Genomic DNA, 24,971 nt, shown 5'->3' with positions numbered 1-24,971 from the left:
CGCTCCCTCCCCGCTATCCACCATCGTCAACGTTCGGAGGAAACATGATTACGGCACAGCAGCCCCTGACGACACGAGGGAAGGAAACACTCCGTAAGTATTACGCAGACGAACGAATTTGCATTCAAACAGTCCCGGAGTCGTTTGCTGGCGTCCTCTAAAGGAGGGGGGGGGGTCCCTCTCATCTTCCCAGCTGCTCAACCCACATGGTGGCGGCACTGGCGCTGTCACTGCGTGTCATGGGGCGGCCGCTAAAAGTATTGGGCCCAGACGAGCCGGGATGACTTCAGAGACGGAGAGAGAGTGCGAGAAAGAGAAAGAGAGGGGAACCCGGTGCGTGCCGATCGTCCATTGTCGTCCGATACAGGCGAAACAACCGATACAGAGCCAGACTCAGCTCGTTTCCGAGAGAGGCTTCCGGGGCCGGCAGTTGCTCCGCACTGAGCGACCGGGGAGATTGCGGCTGGCAGACAAGCCAGGCACAGGGGGATCGTATCTTCGCTAGAGCAGTTGTCTCTGACTGAAGGATCCCCTCCAATGCAACGCAATCAACGGCGTGGCGATCATGTCCGTTGCACACGACGGCCATGACGAAGAAGCAAACAACTTCCTCCTGCGCCATCGTAACCACTTTGTCGCACGAACTAGGTCGTCGAGTCTAACGGCTGGCATGGGCTGATGTTTCAGCCCGCTTGTGCGCCGTCTTGCAACACCACCACCACGGCCACCACGGCCACCACAACCACCACGGGCATCCATGTCTCTCCATCAACCAGCCCATCAATAATGAGACAGAAGAAGTCAGAGAGCGAGGAGAGCGAGAGAGCACAAGACTCAGCCTAGCCCAGTCCAGTCCAGTCCAGCCCAGCCCCAGCCCAGTCATCCTCTTCCCTGCATCATCCGCACGTGGCTCGATCAGGGGTCAGGCAGCCCAACCATCCAACCGTCCCACCATCCAACCGCCGCATGACACCCAAAAGCAAACATCTGCCTCCATTTTCCATGCCTTGGTGCCGATCCATGCTCGTCAAATCCCGGTCCCCTCCTACCCGCATGCCTTCATTCTTCAGCACCGAGCTCGAGCTGATCCTCCTCTTGTCCAGGTCCCTGATGACAGAGCCGAGACGGAGCCCGAGGCCGACCCATAGATAGAACCCATGTCAAAGCCAGGCGCCTCGGCCACTCACACGACCGCTCTTTGCTGAGACCAGGGCCGAATTCTGCTAGTCCCGTCGGCAATGGCCTCTCCACAGACCTTCCATGTGGTAGGCATGCACATGAACGTGTCTGCACTTACCTGACACGCTGGGGTTCGAGCTAGCGACAGATGATTCCATTCTTTGCGTGTCAAACACAGCTCGGGGGGGGGGGGGGGCTCGGACTATCCCGTAGGACCCCAACCCGATGCCCCGTAGTGAGCCATCAAGTCCCGGGTGGATTGTAAGGCTGGGTCACTTGGAAATCGGGCGTGATTGAGGGGTGTGCTCAAAGGGCTATGGATAGGATTTCCGCTTCGAAGATGATAAGTAAATACATTCGGCCCGCGTGGCCTAACGGGGGCGTACCATGTACTCTCGAGATTCAGCGTGCCAGCCCCTGTGTGAGTATGCTTTGTGTTTGCTCTTGTTTGAGACTGATCGCGCTTGAGCGGTTTGCTTCGGTTCAGAAAACTACAGGCCGAACAACCACCCTTGATGGCACAGTAATGGAGGCGTGCGAGTAGGTTGTTTAACATGTATTAGTGTCGTATGAGCACGAAGGGTGTTTCGGTCTGGGCCAATGCTGCCTCTGCCGTTTTCCGTCAAGGAGGTGATGTCGGCTGCGCAGGTGGATGAGCTATCGCCCTGCGTGGTGAATTGCATGCTTCTTAATAATTAACCGGTATGCATTTGACTTGTTTCATCTAGACCCAAGTTCTTATTGTGTTCCGTAAAGTGAGGAGGCCGGGTAATGTGGAGAAACATAGAAACTATGTAGAAGAAAGATACTCATCCGTATGAGCACCAGGCGTTTTTGCAATCACCTCGGTAGGGACTCCATTGTCGAGAACATCGGCAAAAGCATTCGAGCGACGAATAAGAGCATCATTCTTGTTCTGGTGGCGGTACATAACTTCTTCGCTATTTAAAGTCCAACACCTTGCTCGAAATGCAAGACGACTTGCAGAGTCCTCATCGCGTGCATGTTGGGGTGGGTTTCGCCAGCTGAAAGAATCCTAATTGTAACCCTAACTCGATCGCCTGTAGCTGCTAAGTTGGGTCTCGGGGAAAACGCATTGAACAGAGGTTGACTCGGATTCGGTGGTCCTTCACAGCAGCTTTTGGTAGAATGTAGCCGTACTCTTTATCTCGAAATGTTTCGGCTTCATTTCTCCTCAGATTCGTAGACTGGCCCTCCTACCATCCTTCTGGGATACTGTTTCTTTCGGAAGACAAGATTTCTTTTCGGATGTGGTGTCCCTCAGTAGCTGGTGCAGTTGCCGTCTCTCCATGTAGACTGGTGTTCTCGTCAGCCATGATTAGTTGTGCCAAATCCTGGATGTGTAAATCTACACCGGTTGGATCTAAGCTTGACGAGATGTGTCTTTGCAACTGCTGCAACCAGGTGGCAATTTGTTTGTCTTTTCTCTTTGCCAACTCAAAAATAAACTGACATAAATGTTGATGGAATTCTGGGTCAAATCGCTGGTAGGTGTAAATTTCTTGGTGTCTCGTTCGGGGGTCCTCAGGGACTTATTCTTTGGGGTTTTGAGCGCTGGGTTGCTAGGGCATGCAAGACAACAAGCAGGTCACGAGTAAGTGACACAGAAAGCTCCTCAAGTCTATATGTATCATTCTCTTCTCTGCACCCCTTTTGAGCTAACCACAATTCCATGCCGTTATCTACAGTATTACTTGTAAATCCCCGAGTCCTCATATTTTATTCCTTGCTTCTCCGAGGATGACTCCAATAACTCAACAAGAACCCACGAAATACGGTCGAATCCCACAACTATCGGTCATTTTGGTCGAGAACCGGAAAACCTCTGCCACTCTGCTGTTACGAATCTCTGCGGAGCATATATTTACTGAAAGTTCCAGACACCTAATATATGGACGTGTGAGAGAAGTACTGGATCGTTGGGTATACATCGAGTAGGGCAATTTTCTTAGCTTTGGGCAATATCTTGTCAAGCCTCCGACAAGTTTTCAAGCTGCTTCCTCTGAGCAAGGCCCATAAAAACCAACGATTCTTTGTTTACTTGCTTCATCTAACAATTTATGACACTGGTGAATATAGCCAGTCCAGTCTTTCGCGAACGTAACTACTTTGTAGTCGAGAAGAAACTCAAGAACGGGATATCTGGAACCGGATTACTGGGCTGAGTTGAAGGGTCGAGCAATGATGATTCTGACGCATCCTTGAACAGCTAGTCATGTATATCTCTTATTATATAGCTCTGAGGAAACTTGACGAGCCTGTGGTAGTTAGGGGCCAGTGTTCAGGAAGGACCAGGCAATACGGGGTCCCATGTTAGGGTCGAAATATTGTGTAATGTGTGGTTTGAAGGTCTGGGGACTGCTGTGCCGAAGCAAGAGCACTGCCTATGGTATAAGAAGCGAGAATTCTGGATTGGAATAAGGGTGTCATGACATTGGCTGTACAATGGCCATTTCATAGTCATGGAATGAAGTGATGCAAGCTTTCGACATAACCTTCAAAGATTTGCTGTTGATGCTGGGAAACGACCAGTAGTTGGGAATCCCCACCTGTGTGACGTAGAGTCGAATGAAGGCTGCATTGCGATCATCGGCGATTTAGTCTAGGTATCCCGCAGAAGCGGTCCAACAGTTAGACTTAGGGCAGCAGTTCCTCTCGCAATGCAGTCCACTTGGTCGTAGGATAGCATTGAACGTTGACAGTAGAACGAAGAACTCGAAGGAAGGGAAAATTGTATAGAGAGAAGTGGTTGACGAATTTGCCCATTTGGAGTCTTGAGCCTTGACTTCAGCTAGCACTTGCTATAGCTACCTCTAAGAACAAAGAAGCCATTTGCCGACGTTGATGATGTTGACTTAATGTTATGTTGGACTGGTCAATGGAGTATAGGCACATTATATCTGAAGGAGCGGTTATGGGGGATTCAGGGAGCCATAGGAGTATCCGGTGGGCTCAGTGCGAGATGTTACTTCTGCAACCATCCCCAATCGATGATGGGCCAGCCGAGACAAGGGTTGGGGGCGGCAACCACCGCGGCGCCTTGCAGGCCTTACGGTATACAGGCTGCTAGTAGTGGCAGGCAATTTGGCGTTGGGCATTTGTTGGGTTTGAACAGAACGTGGACTGTTGCATCGGCAATATGAGGGTAGTGTTCGAAGTGGCTCAATTGGATCGGGTGGTTGAGACAGCTTTTACTCGCTGGAGAGGCAGTACAACACAAACCGCACTAATCGGGCCGTGACACATGTCTCCGAGGGCAAAGATAAGATCATTATATTCGATATCTCCTGCCTATCATATGGGCACTGAAATGCCGAACGCTGTGATGACACCAGACCGGTTTGCAAATCCAACGGAACATCAGCACAACGCTCTCCCAACACCTCTCTCAAACACCCATCCACACTGGCGTACACGGAAGCAAAAGAACCCAAGTTATTCACCGCGACTTGCCCTTGTGTCGCTTCTTGCTCGACTTGGTCTTGCTGGCCGAGTGGCCCATCTCAAGACTGTACTCAGAACCCGTCGGGCTCGACTTTGACCTGGAAGGCGGCGAGGACGAGGACGACTCCTCTCTCGTCACGGGAGGAAACCCTCCCACGAGCGAAAACGCCGTCCCGCGTCGGTGCGACTTGGTGGCACTGCCATATCCAAACTTGCGGGAGGCTGAACCCCTCATCATCTCGGAGAATTTCATGTCTGGCGTTGAATCGCGGCTCGGTCCTGCGAGCACCCGTTAGCACTTATAACGGCGACCTCAATGGAATCTACCAGGCTTCAACTCACCGTAGCGAATACACTTGCTGCAGCAGCCATGATCACAAGTCGACTCCACGGCCTCAATGGTGAATGACTCTGGGTTCACCTGCAATCGGCTCGATGGCATGGTACACCACCCTCTGGTGTTGGGTCCCTGCTGACAAGAGCAGCACGTCCAGCTGCCGCCCTTGTCCTTGAACTGGCAGTTCTGCAGCGGACAGTCCGAACTGATGGGCTGAACCGGTGCAAAGGTGGTGTTCTGGCAAGGCGTCTCATAGCCTGTCTCCAAGTCTATGAGTGCTGAAGGGCAGTAGTGCCAATTGATGGATGTGTGGGCGCACGGGTGGTGTCGCGGGTGGCCGTGACACATTTTGGACACTACTATGGAGATTTACCGCCTTTGGCTGAGGAGGAGATTGCTAAAGAAAGAAGGGCTGCAAATACTGGAGGGGGAGGCAGGGTGGCTCTGAGTGATCCAGGCCTTGCTGTCTCTGGATGGCTTCAGCGGACTGGTATTTATACACCACCATCTTCAGCTAGTGAGTCAAGAGCAACTCGTCATCGAGATTCACAGCGACTCATCCATCATCGAAGATCGAGGCTCGACGGGTCACAGTGGGGAGCACTTCAGCGAAGCAACTCTCACCTCCAGACTGGCCTAGAATGCGCTCAACCCCATGCTTTGCCGGAGCGTCAATGGGTGTCCGTATATCCCCATCTGTCGAATCAGTGGCGAGTTAAACCCACTCCCCTCACAGGATCTGCACTAGGTTGTGCTAAAGCTGCATCATCACCATCGACAGAGCCTGCTCCGATACGGCACGGGAGCATACGAGCTACAGCGGCGTCCAATATCTCGGTTTCCGCCGCGAGGGGATATCGACTAAGTGATACGAGGGCGATGGCTTTGGCTGTGAGGGATGTCATAGGTCGCCACGAAGATAAGACCCTGAACCTGCGCAAAGTCCATTGGACTGACGACTGAGGGGCGGAGGACTCGAGGGCTGTGTTGGTTACACAAACCATAGCACATACGCCAGTCAGCAGGTATCACAGATTGCCCCGCGGTTTCCGATGGAAAGACAGACGGCCTTCGTGGTCGAGGGCTGAGATCAGATCAGATCAGATCAGATCCGGGAGCCCAGTCTCCGGGAATCTACGACATAGTGTGGAACGCGACCTTGGAGATTTCTAGCGGCGCCTTTGATGGGTTGATGGTGAGATTTGGGAGTCAATGGTTTAAGGCTCCCAAACAACTAGACCGGAAGGGTCTGAAGTGAGACATCATGGGCGCAAACTGCATTAATAGAATGACCCATGACAATGCCAAGCAGATTCCCCCGCTCCTCCAGCCAACCGTTCGACTCGCCTCAGAATTGGGCTGCCGATGCTATGCGGACTCGAGTGAGGCTGATGGGCCGGGTACGGCCCTGATCGAGGGCTCCTCTGTGTGATCTCGATTCAGACCCCCTGCAGATCTGCTGCAAGAAGACGGGATCTGGTACAACGAAAGCTGATCGTCAGCCTCGGGCATCACAAGACCAGCATTTGAGGGGGGATCGGAGGAGGGTTGATGTCGGCCGATGACCAGATCGGAGATTCACATCGTACCGCTTCCGTGGTCATGGGTTATCGTGAAACTTGCCAGGGAAAAAGCCTCGTATCCAACGGTGAATCTGGGATCGTGACTAATGATGTTCCTTACGTGCGGCGAAACTTGCCCAAGCACCGGGCCAGCAAACTTGTGCTGAGCGATGGTTTATGTGTGGGATGCGAACCATTGCTGTTTAGGTATAATTTCTGAACGCTCGTTTGAAGGTGGAAGTGGAATCTGGGTGTGCTTTCGCAGCTAACTAAAATGCGGTTGCCATAGGGCTTAGAGTAGACAAAAAGAAATAGACCAACTCAGTTCCATAACCAACATTTTCAATCTATAATTGACCTTTAGTCTTCATCAATACATGAATAAATCTGCGAATCGCATCGCCACATTTTCTCCTTATCTTAACACGACGCTTCCGCCTACTACAAATACTGCCTCGACTGCGTGCACGACTTGCAGCAGATATGCCCACACTGATACGTTTGGCCCTCACCGATCATGGTGCAGTTGCAGCGGCCCCCAACGTTCCACAATTTACCACACCAGCAGCAGTCCCAGGCCTGGTTCAGGGCCTCAAATGGGCAGTCGGGTAGCGGGCACTTGGGCAGCGTGTAGCCTGACGGTGGCGGGTACGGGATCGACTCCTTGGTGAGGTTTTTGCACGGCTTGTTGCCTTTGGCAGCGTCGCAGAAGTTTATGTGCGTCGAAACGTGCTCGCAGGCGAGACGGAAGGTGATCTGGTGGCACATGTTGCGTGGTGTTTTGAGGCTGGTGTGATATATCGGTAGTGGAAAGAGGTTGGTATTGCAGAAGAAAGGAACCAACCTGGCTTCTTTTATCGTAATCTACAAGGAGTGACGAACTTATAAGAAGTATTCAGAAAATATTGAATGCGAAAGTGATTCAAGCCTTAATCACGACTTGTTTTTGATGTGAATGACGTGGAAGTGCTGTGAAGGTTATATACGCTCCATCCATGATGGACGCCCGGCCAAACTCCATTGTCGCGAGAGAATGTGATGCTCGGGCCGGCAATTAATCGAAGCTGAAGAAATGATAGAAAGCCCATGAGATACATTCGTCCATCACGTTAGACCGACCGGACTTCCCAACGGAGTTAGGACTCGCGGACTTTCAACAGGTGCCGCAAACGTGACCGCCAGGGCATTTTGGGCATTTGACAATGGCAAGTCGAGACCACGATCTTCAAAAGGTGTTGCCGAAGGCGTGTTTTTGCAACGCTTCTTCAAACTCTATTGATCGATCCAGCGGGAGGAGATTGTGATAGTCACTTGGAGCCGAGGCTGGGAGATGGCGCTGGAGGATGGGCTTGTGCTGTGTAACGTGGATTTGCTTCATTTGGAGGTATTGGCTCGGGTGATCATGCCTTAGCTGATTGTGTTGGGATCCGGTAAGGGGGATCTTAGAAGGGTGAGTGAGGCGTTTGGAGGACAGAGCGCATTCTCTGAGCCGGCGTTGCTGAGAAGGCGGGGGGACCGAGTCTCACAGGGCACCACAATGAGGTTGGCTGTTGATGATCGCAATCTGTATTAGGAAGTACGCTTGAAAAGGACAGATCGAGGTATTGAGAGGCGCTGTCAAATCTCTGTGGCGCACTCCTGGTGACCCAGATCGCCCGCTGAGTGAGCTTCTGGATGTCCTCATTACGCTCGGATGGACATGCCCAACATGATGTCTCACCACCAGTATTACCATTAGATTGACGGATATCCTCCGACCCGGTCCGATGTGTCATAATGGTGCTTCCCCAGATTCTGGACGGCCCGATGCTTTTTGATCCATTGGTAGCTCCGATATGGTCCCACTGGATCTTGTATCTTCCCGGGAGACAGACATCCATCTACGATGTCTTGTATTTCGTGTATTCCTTACATGCCTTGTGATCAGAGAACATGCAGGCGAGGCTTGATTAGGTCGAGGAGGCACCAAGCCTCGAGTTCTTGCAGCGGCCCACTGGTGACACGCCTATCAACTGTCGAGGTTTTCTGGACGGCATGGGCCGATCATGCACTTGGAAGCGATGGTAGGAAGAGATCCATGACCTCCGGATCGGTGAATCTTCTGCCTCAGATGGCGCACTGAGTGACACGGCGGCGTTGACGGCGCAGAATGTGCGGTGGACGGCGTATGCGAGGGATCGGGGATATGGCAGGGCGTGGTGATAGTGGAGGGAGCTACAGGTTCACATGGCTTTCTGGGCTGTAGTGGTGCTGACGACGAGGATGACGAGGCAGACAATGAGTGGAGGATGTGGCTGAAGATATGGAAAGCCGCGATGGTTGGGGCGGAGAGGATTGTTGGGAAGAATGATTTTGTGGTCGCACGAGGTGTAGATGTCTCGGAAGAGGGTTCAGCTGGTGCGGCATACGACTCTGTCAGAGGCCGAAAGCGGGAGTTGTACGACAGATGGGATGGAGGAAGACGGAGCTGTTCAAGCGTCGGGATGGGTAGTTTGGTGGACGTGGCAATTATTGTCTGGATGGCTGAGTTTAGAGCAGAGGTCGAATCAATTTTGATGAATGGAAGAGGAACTAGGATAAAGATGGTGATGCTAAATGATGCGTGAGAGTCGATTGGCGTTGGGATGGAGAGCATCGAGCATCAAGCAAGTTGAGTCGACGGGCGATGCAATGGAGAGGGATTTAGAAAGAGTGAGTGACGGGATTCAATACCATGAGAAAAGAAACGCGTTACAAGGAGAAGATCTTGCTTGAAGATGTGACGAACGGCCAGTGAGTGGACGATGGCGGGACTGTACCTTGATGATGCATTTAGATGACTAAGAGGCTCTGGGTATTGGAAATGTGCGAGGGAAGAGTAGTGATAAACATGCCATCAGTCTTGCGATGGCGGTATCTACTGAAAAAGCCACATAAATACACTTAAAAGCAATGTAGCCGAAGTGGTGAATTGACGTTTGGCTGATGTCCCACTGGCGTGCAGTTCAACCACCTGGGGAAATGGCAAAAGTAATGAGAGTCTTTCCGTCCATCAAATTAGAACCACAGAGAAAGAAATGAATAGAGGATTTAAAAGACCAGAGAAGCAACGTAGAATGCATCCGTTTCTGCATCACGCTGGTTCGGCACCTGGGAGATTAGAAACCGTGGTAGGGCCCATCGCCTGGCACGCAAACAAGAGGAGAGAGCAGAAAGAAATCGGTGAAAAGATATGGGAGGATTTGCTTTTCCTACTGACTATACCGAACTACTGGGAAATATGTCAAGAAGTCATGTATTGGCGTCATTAGTAGTGGGCGTCTCGAAATGGAGATGGTCAGGATTATGAGCAGGTAAGACGCGAACCTGCAATAGAACTGGCATGAAATGTCCTGAAAAGCTCTGTAAATCTCCCTCAGGCTTGCATTCATCTTGGGCGTAAGCGTCATCGCAAAAATCCCATTTTCCCGCCATTGCGATGGTAGGAGGGAGCTTGGTCGCCGAGTTGTCCGGAGCTAACCAGCGGTCGCCCTTGGTGTGAGTGAGTGAGTGCATTAAAGGACTCCGGATCTATTGAATACGGTTGAAGCATCGCTAATAGTAATCCGGCGCATATATGATTCTGAATGTAGTCGCTGTGGTGATATGCGCGGTGTTGGCGGGGAGTTGGCTCGTGGATGCGACTACGGGGCACCTTGTCTCTGACCAAAACATGCCAAGAAATTCATCTAGTAAGCGCCTCGCATGGCCAATGACTTTTGAACAGATATCTGGCCATATCAACAGCTCCCAGAAGTCTGGACGGTCGGCCGCCATGTGGTAGGTCGTCCAGAGGGCACGATAGCAGAACGACTAAGACGCCAAGTAGGTGTGTGGGCGCTGACGCCGCGAGCTCGACACCGACCTAGCGCTGACTGTGCACCAAGCGGCTGCGTTGTCTTGTTAAGCTTGTGCGATGCTTAGTCCATTCAGGGGTTGATTATGCGACGAGGTCCAACGGTCAAAGGGCAACGGGGAGTGTTGTGTGGGTTGGTTGGTGATGGTTTGGGTGTCCACTCCACAAGCATGGCTTATACGTTTAGTTTGATGAGATTGCTGACTCCCAAGGGGGTTCTCTTTTCCTACATCTTGTGGTATACGTCTGATCTCATATTGCACTTGATAGAAGCTGGGATACTCTCCCGGTCTTCCGGTTCCCTTGCAAGTTGTGTCTGGCATGGCTGTGGATGCTTGGATAGTTCGGCCTGGTCTGGACGATAAGCCCCAAACTCCAAGAAACCGCAACAAAGATGCAATAGAACTATTCCACGCACATAACCCCGTCGACGTTCCGCACCGTCCCAAAACCGGCCATCACGGCCCAAAAGCGGACGTCACCCGGCATTTCACCCTTGGCGCAGATCTCGGCTTACCCGTTTGGCTCCGCGCTGGCCTCGACGCAGGTGGCATCTCCAACTCCAACACCAAAACCTCCGCCCAATCTCCTCCTACGACTCGGTGACCAATCCTACTCCGCACGACAAGCCCCTTCTCGTGACCCCGTCCATGACGACGCCTTGCTGCATTCTGGATAAAATGCGCCCCCCAGACAATTGCCGGGTTTAGCGCTGATGTGGCTTTGTCCTGGCGGATGGAACCCTCGCTCGGTATCATCTGGATGAGAGTCTGACGTGGGATTATCTTGATATATCAGACCTCTGTGAGTGGCCGGAAAGAAGCTCTGCTATTTCCCATCGTCCTTATATACTCGTCTCTACTCTACGGCCTCAACCCATCTCCCCTCTTTGTCCAGCCGTGCCTTGTCTCGCCTCGTCTGCTCAAGCACCCCCGCAGTCCAGCTCGGAGCAGCTTCACCACGACCGCCATGTCATTTCCTCGATTCTCCAATCTCCCCGTGGAGCTCCAGACTCAGGTCTGGGAAACGTGCACTGCCGGGCCTTGCATGCACGTTTTCGACGTGTGCTTCCCGTCCCGAAGCTCAGGGCGTGCCGAGAGGGCGTTTGGCCGTGTGAATGGAGCGGGTGACGTCAGGGACCAACAGCGCTTTGAGCGGTTCAAGGAGACGGTGTTTCTGGATCGTCTGGACAGTGGCAGCAAGAGAGGCAGCGCAATGGCAGCTCGCGACCCGTTCGATCCGAGCATGTATCATTACGCCAACACGCTGCGACACACGAGCCGCGGCGCAGCGTGGACGACGGACGCCATGTCGACCAAAGCCGGCGCAACGACGGTGAGCCTCCCGGGCCGCGGCGCAAAGCTCACGGTGCCCAACAGCGACGTGCTGATGCTGCAATTCCGCGACGCCGCGCACGCCGCTGAAGACGCCGAGCGCGAGGTGTTCCAGTCGTGCATCGGCCCCGTGCTGCGCTGCCAGTGGTCGGCCGAGCTGGCGGCGACGCTGCGAGACGCGCGCAAGGTGGCGCTGGACGCGGTCGAGGGCTGGGTCTTCTCGCCGCACGACACGCTGGGCTGGGACGAGATCACGCACCTGGCGTCGACGCTGCACCGCGACCTCGAGGTGCTGTATCTGGTCGACACCTGCGCGGGGCGCTGCGGCGAGTGCGGCCGCCACGACACGAAGGCGGGGGATCTGCAGACACGCGGCACGCTCTGGAGGCGGCTCGAGGGCGACGGCCAGGGATCGCCAGACGTGGAGAGGCCGGGGGACGTTATCCGCGCCGTGGGCATGCGCTACACTGAGGTGTTTGACCTGGAGACGCTGGGATGGCACGAGTGTCACCCGACCTACGGCTTTGCGTTTCTGATGAACAATGCGATCCGGCTTCACCAGCATCATGGAGGCCAAAACGTGTTTAAGGGGATCAGGGTATTGGTGGCAGAGGATGAAGAGGTGGACATGTAGCTGTGACCGTCAAGTCTTTGCGATTGGGATGAGCTCGGCAATTCGTGGGTGGGATTGGAGTTTTGGGAAATGACGCTGTTTTTACTGAACTTTGGATGGTAGTGTAGTTCTGGAGCATCTTTGTGTTGGCCGGAGTACATATGACACCGGGGAGGGATGGAGGACCAATATAATGCACCAGAAATGGACCAGAGGATGCACAAACACATGGCACCAGCGGGAATAACAAAGAATTCGTCAATGTTGGAGAAACACCAATGAACCATGCCCGCTCTTGACTTTTGCCGGGATATACCGAAACGCCATTACTTCGTACATGCTCTGCCGCCCATCGTGAACCACTAACCACTTGGTGTTAAAATCTGCCACATGTTAGCTCGAGTCTCGCAGTCAAAAACCACCGGGCTACTCACCGTATCTCATACGAGCCAGCTCTCGTCATGTACCGCACCCACTTGACGCTGGAATAATTACTCTTCTCAAACACCTTGAGATATCGCACCAGCAAGCCCGAGCTCGTAAACATGAGCAGGCTAAAGTTCAAGCTCAGGGGCGGCCGGCTCCACGCCCGTTGGTTGGTCATGCTGGTCAGGATGGCCTCTGCGCTGAGGACGTACTCGCTCTGGCCCGTGAATCGGCCAATCTTCCAGATGATGTTGTTCTCACTGGGCTCGTACTTGGCCTTGCCCTGGGTGCAGCGCTCGGTGATTTTGGCCGTGTTCAGGGGCGTCGGGATCTTGACGATGACGTTGGTCGCGAAGAGCTTGGAGCCAAAGTTGGCCTTGATGCCGATGCTGTACTCGACCTTGGAGCGGCCGACCTCGTTGACAATGGCGTGGACCTTGAAGGGCAGGTTGACGTTTTCCGTGGCGCGGTACCGCATCAGCTCAAACTCGCCGTCCGGGGGCACGAAGCTGATGATGCGGTCGCTGTCAAACTTGCCCAGCTTGACGCACTGGTGGAACTGGCAGTCCTCGAGGGTGACGCTGCCGGCGGCGGCCTTGGTGGCCTTGGTGCCCATGCGGTTCCCGCTAGGAAGGCTGAGCAGGCCGTCGTTGTCCAGGAGGAGGCGGTCGTTGAGGCCGAACTTGCACTCGGGGGTGCCGGAGAGGTAGGCGCGCATGACGATCTGGCCGGTGACGTCGGCGCGGAGGACGGCGCCCGTGGCCGACATGAGCAGGTTGACATCCTCGATGACGTCGACGAAAGCCTCGTTCTTACGGTACTTTACGTCTGCTTTGCGCCAGGAGAGGGCTCCGGTGGCCTGCATGGTGATCTTGGACGTGTCCTCGCGGCGGGATTCAGACTTGACGCCTTCGGTGGTGATGTACATTTTGAGGGTGTCGGTCTCTGTGTTTTGGGGGTATCCAAAGTCGATAATTTCTGGAGAGAAGAAGTTAGTACGGGAGGAAGGGTAAATCTAGAGTCGCCAACTGACCATCGAGCAGCTCGTACACAAGCACAAAGTTGTTCTTGACAGCCTCCTCGTCAAACTTGCCAAAGTACCCCCGACCCAGCTGGATCAGGCGGTACAGGAACTCAAAGACCAGGGCGGCATTGGCGTTGCTCTTGGTGATGGCCACCAGGTAGATGTTCTCGTGCTTGACATGGCTGAAGGTGGTACTCCCGAGGGTGAGGATGGGCGAGCGCACCTGCGAGTTGCTGATGACCTGGATGCGGAAGACGTCGGCGAGGCGGGGGCGGCAGTCGTTGCGGAAGGCGCGGAAGATGAGGTTCTCGCCCTTTTGGTTGAAGACGAGGACGCCGGACAGCATGGTCGCGGGCGGGAGGGGGTAGCGGCGGACAGGAGGAGGAGGCGGGCGCGTCGAGGCTGGTGATGCGATGGCGAGAGGGAAATTGTCGGGGGGTATGGCGAACCGAGTTCTTGGAGGTTAGTTGGGATAGGAGGCGCAATGAGCTACGGAGCACACTTACGGACCACGCTTAGTCTACCGTAGTGGGGGGATTCTGCCCGGGACAGCTTAAAGGCGGTGAGCCCGAGGCGTTGATAGGCTTACCTTATCTGTCCTCGACAGTCTTTCGTCTTGGCTGGGATGTCTTTTAATCAAGGGGAGAGAGGGAGAGATCTTAGAGGAGGAGATGCGTTTTATCAGTCTTTATTAGAGAGTGTGGTGTTGGCCACTTGATGTTAGATCTTCTGTCAAACGTGTTGTGCCATGTCATGTCAACCCGCACTGTCGTTACTCGTTAGTGGACAGACCCAGTGCACCCACCCACTGTAGACCTCACTGCAGCTTGGCCACTGTAATTTGACTACGAGTTGACCACGAGCGGCAGCTTGGCCACTGCATATTGACCAGCCTCAGCTCAAAGTCACCAATTGCCACATGTCCATACTCTCTCACACTCAATCCATCACCCACGCATTTATGCAACGTGTATTCCAGCCCCGAATCAGTTGTTATGACGCTATGCTGCGTGACTGCATACACTCTCAGTGGAGTACCGCGCCATGATGCGCCAGCACCGCCTCCCATTGGCCGCGTCAGCCTGGCTGCCAACTCTCTCGTCCAAGTTTCCAACCCCAACCTCCATCTCTCATCCTCCTCTATAACGCCCGTCAGCATGACTACCGATTCTCACTGAAGCCATCCTTACTTAAATCCCCCGAAGCTATGTCCGCGGCTAGCGAGTTCCCCTCGTCTTTCGTGCAGCCTTGGCGAGAGCTGCTCGAGGCTCACCACGACCAGCAACAACATGACTTCCCCAACCACCACGTCAACGACATCGACTCGCTCATCACCACGAGTCTCCCCAGGGCTCTGTATGTAGGGACCGGCCATTCCATCTACACTCGCGCTCTGCTGCCCGCAATCCTCACCGCCAAACACTCCGTCCAGTTCATCACCTGCTACTGGGCCGCGTCCCCATCCTTGGATTCCATCCGCGCGACGCTTCTGCAGCTTGCGGCGACGCGCGCCCAGGCCAACTCCGCGTCTCCCCTTCGCATCTCCATTGGGTTTTCGTCTCACGGTCTCTTTCAGAAGCTGTTCCACACGTCATCTCGGAATGGATACGTCTATCCTGCGTCGCGATGGTCTGAGCTGGGTCTCCCAGATGAAGACGTGCTGGTTAAAGCTGGCATTGAGCTAACAGTCAAGAGTATCTTCTTCACCCCGTTCAGTGTCATGCACCCCAAGTTCGTCATTGCCGATGGCGCCAAGGCCTGGGTTCCCAGCTGCAATGTGAGCTGGGAGAAGTGGTTCGAAGGATGCATCGCGGTCGAAGGCGACATTGTGAAGCAGCTGGTCGCCTTCCATGAGCGAGTCTGGGGCTCTGGAAACGATTCGGATTCGGCCCATGGCCTTCAAGCGACGGACAACTCGGAAATTTATGCTCTCGCTGAGGGCAATCACGCACTGCATCCTTCAACAAGTGAATCTCCCATCAACAATGGTGACGACACTTCAGCAACTCAGTCCATCACCTTCCACAGCGAGGAACCCGCCCCCACAATCTTTCTTCCATCTTCGCATCATCGCAACCCCAGATTCTCATTCTTCCCCTTCCTCTCGCAGACCAACCCACCCATGACACCTCTCAACGCAGCATTGCTTACCCTCTTCGCTAATGCGCGACAACAAATTACCATTCTCACTCCCAACGTGACCTCGTGGCCGGTAGTCGAGGCTCTCCTAGATGCGCTTGCTCGTGGCGTGGACGTCCAGATCCGAACAAGTAAAGGCATGATGCTCATCGAGCAGCTCGTCACTGCGGGCACCACCACGGCTTGGTGTCTGCGTCGGTTTGTTCAGAGATACCAGGCCCTCTTGCAACAGCCACGGCCGGCGGACCCAGAATCCCAACAGGTCCAACCTGGCAACCTCGAAATTCTCTACTACAAGCATTTGGACACCAGGTCCGACATGGAAGATGAACCCGTCGTGAGCCATTTCAAGATGACGTTGGTGGATGATGAGTATCTCGTACTGGGCTCCGGAAACATGGACAGAGCGAGTTGGTGGACAAGCCAGGAGCTTGGTTTATTGTTCTATCTGCCCGGGTTTCAAGGCCAGAGACTATGGGAAGGGGTGCTTGAGAAGCGCACCGAAGTGTACTTCCGATCAGCAGAAAAGCGCAGATGAAATGTCGAGTGACAGTTCACAGATGTGCGATAATTCCCGCCCCCGTTAGTTCGCCGCACCAGTCTGCGCTTCCTTCGCCTTAACCTTCTCGAACACCCGAATGAAGTTCATCGGATCGTTTGCGCCCTCCAGCCTGAACTGGCCCTGAACCACATAGTCCGGGACGCCGGATACGCCATCCATCCTCGCCTGCTTGGCAGCGTTGTCGACCTCCGCGCCACCCTCGTCGCTCTCAACAATGGCCTTCTGGAACTCCTCCTCGGGGATGCCCGCGTCGGCCGCGATGCCCTGGAGTGTGTCATAGGCCGTGATGTCGCGCTCCTTCTCGAAGTAGGCGGCGAAGAGCCCGTCGATGGTCTTGCCCTCGGCCTCGTGCCCATACTTCTTGGCCAAGCGGACCAGACGGTGCGAGTCTCTTGAGCTGCCGGTCTGCCCGCCAAACTTGAAGTTGATGCCCACTGCCTCTCCAATGCCCTTGAGGCGCTGGTGCATCATCTGCGCCCGCTCCGCGCCGAACCTCTCCGCATAGAATCGCTCCTTGGATATGCTGGACCCCGGGCCCCTCGGTCCATTCGGGTTCAGCTGGAACGGGCTGTAGCTCACAACAAAAGTGTCGTTGGAATCGGGGTATCGTTGCTTCCAGATCTGCTCGGCCAACTGGAGTTGCCGGCGGCCGACGAAGCACCAGGGACACACCGTGTCCGAGGTGACGTTGACGGTGAACTTGGTCATTGTGAGAGTCTTGAAGAGGCTAGATCTAGTGGAATAGTGGAAGCTGTAGAACGGCTTGGCGAGCATCTGGCGAATGCCAAGTTTATACTTACCAAGCAGGGGATCATTTTCCATCCCATCCGCGTGGATCTGGTTCCGCCGTTGCTAGCGTAATCCACCCCCAACCGGCTTATAAATGGAATCTCGGACCGGAGCAGATGGGATACCGACATGTGGGGTCGACGATACGGCATTCCGGCACCATTGAGCTACTCTAAAACTTGTTCCGATGCCGAGCCTGGAGATTTGACGCCATCTTGGTCGCATGGGACGACATGTCGTGAATCGAGTGGCTTCTGGATCCAGTGCCAGCAACCATATTGATGTCATTGGCGCTGTCCGATATCCGATGGATTGCCCTGGCTGTCGTAGGGCGATGCTGGCTTCCGCAGCTAGATCAACTCAACCTGGACGTAGTAACTGCAGTCCACTCAATTCAGGAAGTGTACCATACCCAAATTTGCACGATGTCATAACCTCCAACCCCCAACTACCACCCAGACACGATTCTCATCCCCAATACCGCATGTTAAAACCCAGCGTGTTGACAGCACATCTGCCCATCCGCAAGAGCTGCAAATGCCCGATGTCCTTTTAGTACATTTAGCCCTTACTTCTTAGCACATTGACCGCCTAACCTTTAGGACTACAGGCACTTTTTATAATTGCTTATGACCCTTGATAATTCTTTAGCATTTAGCATCTTAATTTTAGTGCAACCTCTCCCCTCCCCAACGTTCCCCGCGCCTGTCTCTCATCTCCGCCTCCCTGGAAGGTCCGACAAGTTGCTTTGACGATGCACCGGCAGCCAGGAACACGTCCCGCCCGAGTAGCATGAACTTGTGGACGTCGTCGGAACGGAACCAAATCGTATCGCATTAATTTAGGGTCGCCGCATGCGCCTGTGCATGGTTAGTTCTGGTCCCAGAGACCTCGGAGCAAGGGCCCATACCTCTGCAGCTGCTGCGATGGGAGCCTGGATATGGACTAGCGTCATTGGAATTGAATTCAATCTTGACGGTGTAGGGCATCGTCCTCCGTCGTCGTGTACTCCTGATAGATGTCAATATATACCCTTTCGTGATCTAGCTCGACCTACCTTGGCTCGACGACGCCAGGTCTTCACAGAGAACCTAGTTAGCGAGTCAATTCATAGAGATCTGGGAATGATTTCTATACCGCGGTATTGGTAGCCGCCTTCTGTGGGACGTCAGCCTGGCCTCTGTAGAATAGCAGCCAAGGAGCATACTTACGGCCTGGAGCACCTTCAGGCGCTACAAAATATCATGTGTTAGCGATTGATGATCATGGCGCCTCAGCTGTGGATTGTTGGCAGGAATTACCTTGATCTCCTTGACATGGCCCTATAATTTGCACATAATTAGTGACACTCAATAAAGCACATCGGCGAAGGGATAGTACGAACAAGGACCTCGGCTTCATGGAACTACACAAATTAAGTAACTAGTACAACACATGCGTATATTTTGAGCGCTACGTACCTTGACCTTTTCCATGGCGTGCTGGGCAAGGAAATTTTTAGTTGAATCGCACACTGACTGCGCTGTCCTCGCTCACTTACTTCGTAGGTGAAAGGCTAGCATTCCACATGTTAGCACGCCGGATTAAAAGAGGCAGTACAAGTACCGACCTTAGGCTTCGCCTAGCAATTTCTGTAATTAGCCAGAGTCCAAATGCAGAAGATTGTGTTGGGAGAGGCAAATCATGAGGAGTTGCAAATATGGAATCATGCCCTACCTTTGTTTCGACTGGAGCCGATGGCTCCACGGACTTCTGCGAATCGAGTAAGTATACAGTGCTAGTGGGTGCCATTGATATTTGCCTACAGTCCCCGAAACTGCCGACATCGCCGACGACATGGACGTCACTGACATGGCCGCATTGGTTGCGTGCACCAACGAGAATGGTTTCAAGATACAAAATTTCGCTTCTAAACCAGTCAATATTATGAAGACAAGCCCCCAACAAGTAGTGATGGGACAGGGTTGCATCCTTACCTCTCCCGCAAGGGTTCGAGCATCAGATCAGATGCATGAGAGATTCCGTTGCGTCTCTGCACTGGCTCTGGCCGCGTTCAAGCCAGGTTCCCAGGCGGCACCACGTGGAGGTTGCAGAGGCCGACTTCGCCGCCCGACCGGCTCCTCTTCCGTAGGATAGCAGGAGCCGGCCCCCGTTTATCTGGGAATTGATTGTGTGCTATGGGTCGAAACCCAGCCTACGCCGACGATCCATCGCTCAGCTTAATTCAGCCCGAACTCCGGTCACCACTCCGCGATTGCGGGTCAGACTGAACCCACAGTAAACTGCCGGGTCCATCGCACGTCCTCCACGACACAGCCGTAATCCGACGTTATGTGCTGGTCTCCAAATCATCCCACTTTCCCTCAACGTATGGGCTTGGTGGTGGGACGGGTGGTCTTGCTGGTGCTGCACCCTCCTTTCCCTTCTTCCCGAGCGTGGTCTTGAGTGTTGCAGCGAGTGGATCGCCTGCTTCCGTCGGTTTCAAGCCATCATCCTCCGACCAAGACACGCGCAATTCCAGCCACATGTCTATGGCTTGTAGAAAGAAATCCTTCTGGGCTTCGGTAAGCGTCCCATTTTCGAAGTCGTCCTCGACAGTCGTTTTCCGCTCCTTACAGGCGGCGGAAATGGCGTCCCAATCCACAACCCCACCAGTGTGATGGTCCTCGAAGCGTGGTGGTGGATAGTGAGCAGCTTCGTTTCGCTCGGACGAGGTCCTGATGGCATCCAAGTGGAGCTGCCTTGGAACTCCTGCAGTTGTGCACATGGAGCTGATGCGGTCGAGATGTGGTGTCTCCGGCCCTTCTCCCTTGGCAGTTGCGATGAGCGCCTAGGTGTGGATTAGCACAATTAGACTAAGATTTAGACACATTAAATTACCTCGGCTTCGAGGGCATCGTCCTCTGTCGTCGTGTGCTCCTGATAGATGTTAATATATGCTCTTTTGTTATCTAGGGCGGCCTACCTTCGCACGACGGCGCCAGATCTTCACAGAGAACCTAGTTAGCGAGTCAATTCGTAGAGATCTGGGAATGATTACCATACCGCGGTATTGTTCGCCGCTTTCTGTAGAGGGTCAGTCTTACTTCTGTACAATAGCAGCCAAGGAGCACACTTACGGCCTAGAGCGCTGTACCTGAACGTCAGTGACATGGCCGATTGTGGCGTGCACCAACGAGAATGGTTTCAAGATACAAAATTGCGTTTCTAAGTGAGTCAATATTAGCGACTGAAAAATGATCATCTCAGGCTCTCCTGTTCTCTAGCTGAAGGAGGAGAACGGACGATCGGAAATCAGTCACTCACCTTCGATGGATTCTGGAAGATGCAGTAGCACCTTCGATCTCATGACTGGTGACTCGTAGTTTCTGCCCTTCTGGTGAACCCAACGTCCACCGGGGACTCCACATGCTCGTGATCGAAATCTCGTCGGCTGCCTCAGATTAGCGACGTGGACTTTGTGATACGTGCAGGCTCGCTTTGCACCAGTCATTGTGTGCCATGTTGGCTCTTCCTTCGTGGGATCTGTCCCCGGGCTGCGAACCCTCGCGGGTGACGTTTCATGTCGTTGACGATGCCGCGCTCGATGCAGTCATGGTTCCGGTTCGGCGGAGGAACAGCGATGGGAGAGGTGCCGGCTTTGTTCAGGCTGGAGATGAGGTAAGGTTGAATTGAGGAGGTTAGCCCGAGCAACAAGAATGCTCTGAGCAGGTGTGGTTGTTTCTGAGGGAAGAAATTGAGTTGAACCTGGTGCCTAAGGTACCGAGGCGAGACCACACGTGACTCGGCATGGCTTCTTTTATTCGGCAGGCATTGTGAGGAGAGGGAGGGAGTTCGGGGGCATCCTCAGGCATCCGACTTGGACCTATCAAGTCCTTAGGTAGGTAGATGCCAGTTCCATTCCCTTAGGCAATAATTCCAACCTAAGATAAGGATATAAGTGAAATAAAATAAGAACATAATATCATAAACCTTTAGGTTAGTATAAGCCCCCAAACCTGGTGTATTACTTCTTTGGAAACGCGGGGCGACGAATTTACCTACAACTGGGGGACAACTTGACGACTATCTTGACTTCTGGTTGTAGAAGTCTAGTTTAACTATGCATAACCAATTTTCTGAACAGCTACTTGTATTTGGGACTGTTTCACACTCGTCCAAGACTACTTAATATTGCAATTATACCAAAACCCAGCTCGGATGTCTTAGTTGTACTCGCACGCTAGAACTCTAAACTCAGCAATCCTTTCAAGGGACTGGTCTGTACCGTTCAAGTTTTGTCTATATCCCCTGCTCTCAATCTCCAGTTCAATTTGACGAATAAACGAACGACAAGAAATGGAACATCCATCCAGCTCATAATACTCATTCCACGCAGGTGTTTCTGAATGTGATCTGGGACTTCGTACGTCGACAAAACGGCGATCACCTTGGTGAAACGTCGCATCTAGTCCCCGTTCCGCAGGCAGAGGCGCTTCGGGATTTCGTTTGATGCCGTAATCAATGAGCCAAATTGTGCAGATGTGGCCCTCATCAGCTCCTTCGATGGCCGCAGTGGCTAAAACGTCCACTATTTCGATTTCGCGGTCGTCAGGCCCAGCCTTTTCGACTTCAAGGACCCAATTCGGATCAAATTCCAGAGCGACGTTATCCATGCCTTCTCCTCCCAACCAGTATGGGCCCAATGAGAGGTCGAAGGCAATTTGGCTCCAGTCAAGAGTTCTAAGGTTGTGTGGCTGCAAGTAAAAGAGGTCATGGTTCGGGAAAATGGTGAAATAGTGATTTTCCAACGACTCCTCGCCCTTGTAATAGCTTGTTACCGAGATTGGCTTATCCCGGTTGTAGAAATCGCGCCATCCGGAGCAATGGGGTTTCCAGGCCGTTTTCCATTCCAGACTTTGGAACTCGCTTTTTATTATGAGTCTCGATTCCTCACAGGCCGTCCAGAGTCCTCCGTCAGTAAGGCATGTTGATGGGTTGTTGTGGGTCCATGAAGCAGTGACTTTTGGGTCACGGAATTTATCGCCAATGGATCTTGGCCCCCATTTCGGAGCTGAAAGGCGGATATAAGTGTTTCGTGTAGGATTGAGTCCAACATCGTTCATCGTATTGGTGTCATTCTTCTCCTCGTCATAGTTGTAAACGGAGAAGACTTGAACTCCTGGGCGGGCTGGACGGATCGCGTATTTCCAAATCATCTCTCTCAGCTCCCAAGGGAGGTCGAGAAAGCGGTGGAACGAATATGACATGATTATTTAGTCTTGTGAAAGACGTGGGAATGGTGTGGTAAGTAGATGGTGTGGTAGGTGGATGATATGGCAGGTGGATGGTGTGGTAGGTGGATGGTGTGGAGGCGGATGGTTCCTAGCCAATTTGCGTTCCTATGTAGATAGATGTGTGAGAGCATTGGGCTACGAATTGGACTACCGATGGAATATTTATATCGAAACCGTAACCTTGAGAGATTATTTTTCATTTATCAAGGTTAACCATCGTCAAGCTTGATGACCCACACCGACCTGGATGACTCGGAGATGTTGCAACACTTGCGGCGAGCCAACCGATCTCGAAGCCCTTCAATGTAAGATCTTGAGCGAAAGAGAGAGAAAGGGGGGGTTAGTCATGAAATTTGAACATTGATTGAATGCTTTCTGGTTGCCATGATAACCGCTGAGTCGCTCCAATACCGTATGAACTCGGTGAATTGGTACAAAATTTCTGGCCCACTTATGCAGCCCGACCCCGCAAATTCTGCAGCTTTACTCTCTAGTGGTTGGCTCTGGTCATCCCGATAACTCTTAGTGGACTGATAAGCTGCAGTAAGGTGGGGCGGAATTTTTGTACCAATTTACCGAGTACATACGGTACTCACGAACCGGCTGCATCAGTAGGGTTTCCTCGATGCGGCAAGATTACACCGATATCCTCAAGATCGCCAAGACCGCCGTCACTTTTCGGGGACCTCTAGTGCGAGCGATCGGCCGAAGATAAATTCCGACCACACCGCTTCATCTCGTTAATGGAGGGGTGAACGAAGGGGTGGTTGGTCCACGTGTGCAAGAGTAGACAGCACGGAAGATTTCCGTGCTGCGCTGGAGTCTGAGTTTCATTCCAGTGCCTGTGTATACAACATTGTTCATTGGTCATGTCAATTTTGACAGTGCAGATCACCTCCGACAGCAAATGGCGGGGAATATGCAGGGTCACAATAGCCTAAGCCTAGTGCTAATTTTGGATGCTCTAGTGGCGGCCGAGACCGACGGAGGGATAATCGACCCGTTGGCTTACCATGACTTGATAGTCAATGACGATATACCGTCTCAGAGAGGTGATTTAGCTTTGACCTGACCCTGTGGACGCCATCCCACAAGGCTATTGGCCCGATGTTGCTTTTTCTCGTATTCAAGGTCTCGAATTAACTTTAGCTTACCCGTGTTTGGGTGACCAATATCTTTAAGGCCATCAAGTTGGAATGATAAAATGTTGAGAATGCGACTGCCTGCTGCCAAGCATCGATTTCCCTTCTCTTATAAAACCGCCTCTATGCCAGACTCATCGTCCATCATCGACACACACTCCGTCTTCACCACGCTCAAACTACCAAACCCAACATGCTCCTCAAGAACTTTATTACGGCGACTGCCCTTGGCCTGATCAGCTTCGCAGCGGCCAAAGGAGGCGTTGGGCCAAGCACCGGACGCCCATGCGGCTTCAAGATTGCACCCTGTCCGCAAGACACAGTCTGCATCCCCAACGCAAAGTCGTGCAAAAACCTGAAACGCTGTGCTGGGACATGCCATTTCAAGAACAACTACCGCAGCTGCGGCGGCTTCACGCCCGCCCCCGCGCCGTCCTGCCCAAGGGGCACCGTCTGTAAAGATGACCCTCGATTCCCGGACAGCTGCGGCATGGCTTGCGACGCGCCAGGAATTTGTATCTCCAAAAGACAACGCACGTGCGGTGGATTCGCGGGATTTCAGTGTCCGTATGGGCTTTACTGCTACGATGTTCTTCACGATGGATGCGATCCGAAGAAGGGTGGTGCTGATTGCATGGGGATCTGCCTGTAACAATTTGGCGCAGTGCAGCTTGGGTCATCCGGGAAGATATCATGGCGGTGACTGATTTGAGCAGAGGAAAGTGTCACTGCAAGTTGGCAAAGAGCTTGAAAAGGGCTGGTTAATGTTGCCTACTTGGGGCATTCCATTCTTTTCCGTCTCTGGATTTTGAACCTAGAGGCCGTTTTGGTCCATTATCGGGATAAAATATACGAAATTACAGAATGAAGTGGAACGAGCTTTCTACTTTGGGCTTCGAAATTACGTAGATGTGATGATGCCCAAATCTCTGACGTAGCATTCAGGAGACGCCGCCAATAGAAGGTCTCAAACCACCACCATCATTCTTAGCCAGTAGTACTATTTTGGGTCATTCCAAGTAAGCTAGACCGTGCTCAAAGTTACAATTTAAGCCCTATTTATGCTTACTGCCATCCGAGCGTCCGTGACGCGCCAGCGGCACATGATGTTGGGCTAACTCCCACAGGCATCCCGCATTCCAACGACGAAGAAAAGACTAAGGACTCCATCGCTTAGACTAATGCTCAGTGCTAAAGTATATGCGCCTTAGATCTAAGGGTCCAAAAGGGCGCCAATTACGTGATTTTA

At 53.0% G+C, this 24,971-nt stretch overlaps 10 protein-coding genes across 10 annotated transcripts; 3 read left to right on the top strand and 7 right to left on the bottom strand.

Annotated features, from left to right (window-relative positions):
• Positions 1 to 4,489: 4,489 nt before the first annotated feature.
• Positions 4,490 to 5,419, bottom strand: BGZ61DRAFT_455047 (uncharacterized protein). Its single transcript, XM_046246322.1, has 2 exons — positions 4,987 to 5,419; positions 4,490 to 4,923 (listed from the first exon to the last, which is right to left on the bottom strand). The coding sequence occupies exons 1-2, from the start codon at positions 5,327 to 5,329 to the stop codon at positions 4,640 to 4,642; spliced, it is 627 nt and encodes a 208-aa protein (XP_046102387.1). The 5' UTR covers positions 5,330 to 5,419; the 3' UTR covers positions 4,490 to 4,639.
• Positions 5,420 to 6,923: 1,504 nt separating this feature from the next.
• Positions 6,924 to 7,335, bottom strand: BGZ61DRAFT_455045 (uncharacterized protein). The gene has a single exon (XM_046246321.1). The coding sequence runs from the start codon at positions 7,309 to 7,311 to the stop codon at positions 6,985 to 6,987; it is 327 nt and encodes a 108-aa protein (XP_046102386.1). The 5' UTR covers positions 7,312 to 7,335; the 3' UTR covers positions 6,924 to 6,984.
• A 650-nt stretch (positions 7,336 to 7,985) lies between these two features.
• BGZ61DRAFT_479948 (uncharacterized protein) lies at positions 7,986 to 9,178 on the bottom strand (the record flags this gene model as incomplete). The annotated part of the gene is made up of 2 exons (XM_046249139.1): positions 7,986 to 8,423; positions 8,663 to 9,178. The coding sequence occupies 2 exons, from the start codon at positions 9,176 to 9,178 to the stop codon at positions 7,986 to 7,988; spliced, it is 954 nt and encodes a 317-aa protein (XP_046102385.1).
• A 2,208-nt stretch (positions 9,179 to 11,386) lies between these two features.
• Positions 11,387 to 12,385, top strand: BGZ61DRAFT_495433 (uncharacterized protein; the record flags this gene model as incomplete). Its single annotated transcript, XM_046250879.1, has 1 exon — positions 11,387 to 12,385. One exon carries the CDS (start codon positions 11,387 to 11,389, stop codon positions 12,383 to 12,385), a length of 999 nt encoding a protein of 332 aa, XP_046102384.1.
• Positions 12,386 to 12,794: 409 nt separating this feature from the next.
• Positions 12,795 to 14,160, bottom strand: BGZ61DRAFT_534358 (Mu homology domain-containing protein; the record flags this gene model as incomplete). The annotated part of the gene is made up of 2 exons (XM_046254140.1): positions 12,795 to 13,768; positions 13,824 to 14,160. 2 exons carry the CDS (start codon positions 14,158 to 14,160, stop codon positions 12,795 to 12,797), a joined length of 1,311 nt encoding a protein of 436 aa, XP_046102383.1.
• An 861-nt stretch (positions 14,161 to 15,021) lies between these two features.
• Positions 15,022 to 16,491, top strand: BGZ61DRAFT_495431 (IQ calmodulin-binding motif protein; the record flags this gene model as incomplete). Its single annotated transcript, XM_046250878.1, has 1 exon — positions 15,022 to 16,491. The coding sequence occupies one exon, from the start codon at positions 15,022 to 15,024 to the stop codon at positions 16,489 to 16,491; it is 1,470 nt and encodes a 489-aa protein (XP_046102382.1).
• A 45-nt stretch (positions 16,492 to 16,536) lies between these two features.
• Positions 16,537 to 17,223, bottom strand: BGZ61DRAFT_356221 (thioredoxin-like protein; the record flags this gene model as incomplete). Its single annotated transcript, XM_046240777.1, has 1 exon — positions 16,537 to 17,223. One exon carries the CDS (start codon positions 17,221 to 17,223, stop codon positions 16,537 to 16,539), a length of 687 nt encoding a protein of 228 aa, XP_046102381.1.
• A 2,404-nt stretch (positions 17,224 to 19,627) lies between these two features.
• BGZ61DRAFT_455033 (uncharacterized protein) lies at positions 19,628 to 20,223 on the bottom strand. Its single transcript, XM_046246320.1, has one exon. The coding sequence runs from the start codon at positions 20,069 to 20,071 to the stop codon at positions 19,634 to 19,636; it is 438 nt and encodes a 145-aa protein (XP_046102380.1). The 5' UTR covers positions 20,072 to 20,223; the 3' UTR covers positions 19,628 to 19,633.
• A 1,242-nt stretch (positions 20,224 to 21,465) lies between these two features.
• BGZ61DRAFT_455032 (uncharacterized protein) lies at positions 21,466 to 22,679 on the bottom strand. The gene has a single exon (XM_046246319.1). The coding sequence runs from the start codon at positions 22,551 to 22,553 to the stop codon at positions 21,510 to 21,512; it is 1,044 nt and encodes a 347-aa protein (XP_046102379.1). The 5' UTR covers positions 22,554 to 22,679; the 3' UTR covers positions 21,466 to 21,509.
• Positions 22,680 to 23,849: 1,170 nt separating this feature from the next.
• On the top strand, positions 23,850 to 24,720 carry BGZ61DRAFT_455031 (uncharacterized protein). Its single transcript, XM_046246318.1, has one exon. The coding sequence runs from the start codon at positions 23,916 to 23,918 to the stop codon at positions 24,372 to 24,374; it is 459 nt and encodes a 152-aa protein (XP_046102378.1). The 5' UTR covers positions 23,850 to 23,915; the 3' UTR covers positions 24,375 to 24,720.
• The last annotated feature ends 251 nt before the right edge of the window (positions 24,721 to 24,971 follow it).

The sequence above is a fragment of the Ilyonectria robusta genome (genome assembly GCF_021365365.1).
Source record: "Ilyonectria robusta strain PMI_751 chromosome Unknown BGZ61scaffold_14, whole genome shotgun sequence".
In the NCBI taxonomy this organism is placed as follows: domain Eukaryota; kingdom Fungi; phylum Ascomycota; class Sordariomycetes; order Hypocreales; family Nectriaceae; genus Ilyonectria; species Ilyonectria robusta.
This window is presented reverse-complemented; position numbering and strand designations above follow the sequence as displayed.

Excerpts from the sequence above, each read along its gene's own strand:
- BGZ61DRAFT_455031 (XM_046246318.1), top strand. The coding sequence starts at position 23,916 with ATGCTCCTCAAGAACTTTATTACGGCGACTGCCCTTGGCCTGATCAGC.
- BGZ61DRAFT_455045 (XM_046246321.1), bottom strand. The coding sequence starts at position 7,311 with ATGTGCCACCAGATCACCTTCCGTCTCGCCTGCGAGCACGTTTCGACG.
- BGZ61DRAFT_455032 (XM_046246319.1), bottom strand. The coding sequence starts at position 22,553 with ATGTCATATTCGTTCCACCGCTTTCTCGACCTCCCTTGGGAGCTGAGA.
- BGZ61DRAFT_455033 (XM_046246320.1), bottom strand. The coding sequence starts at position 20,071 with ATGTGCACAACTGCAGGAGTTCCAAGGCAGCTCCACTTGGATGCCATC.
- BGZ61DRAFT_455047 (XM_046246322.1), bottom strand. The coding sequence starts at position 5,329 with ATGTGTCACGGCCACCCGCGACACCACCCGTGCGCCCACACATCCATC. Across the intron at positions 4,924-4,986 it reads CAGCAAGTGTATTCGCTACG|GACCGAGCCGCGATTCAACG; the intron begins GTGAGTTGAAGC and ends GGGTGCTCGCAG.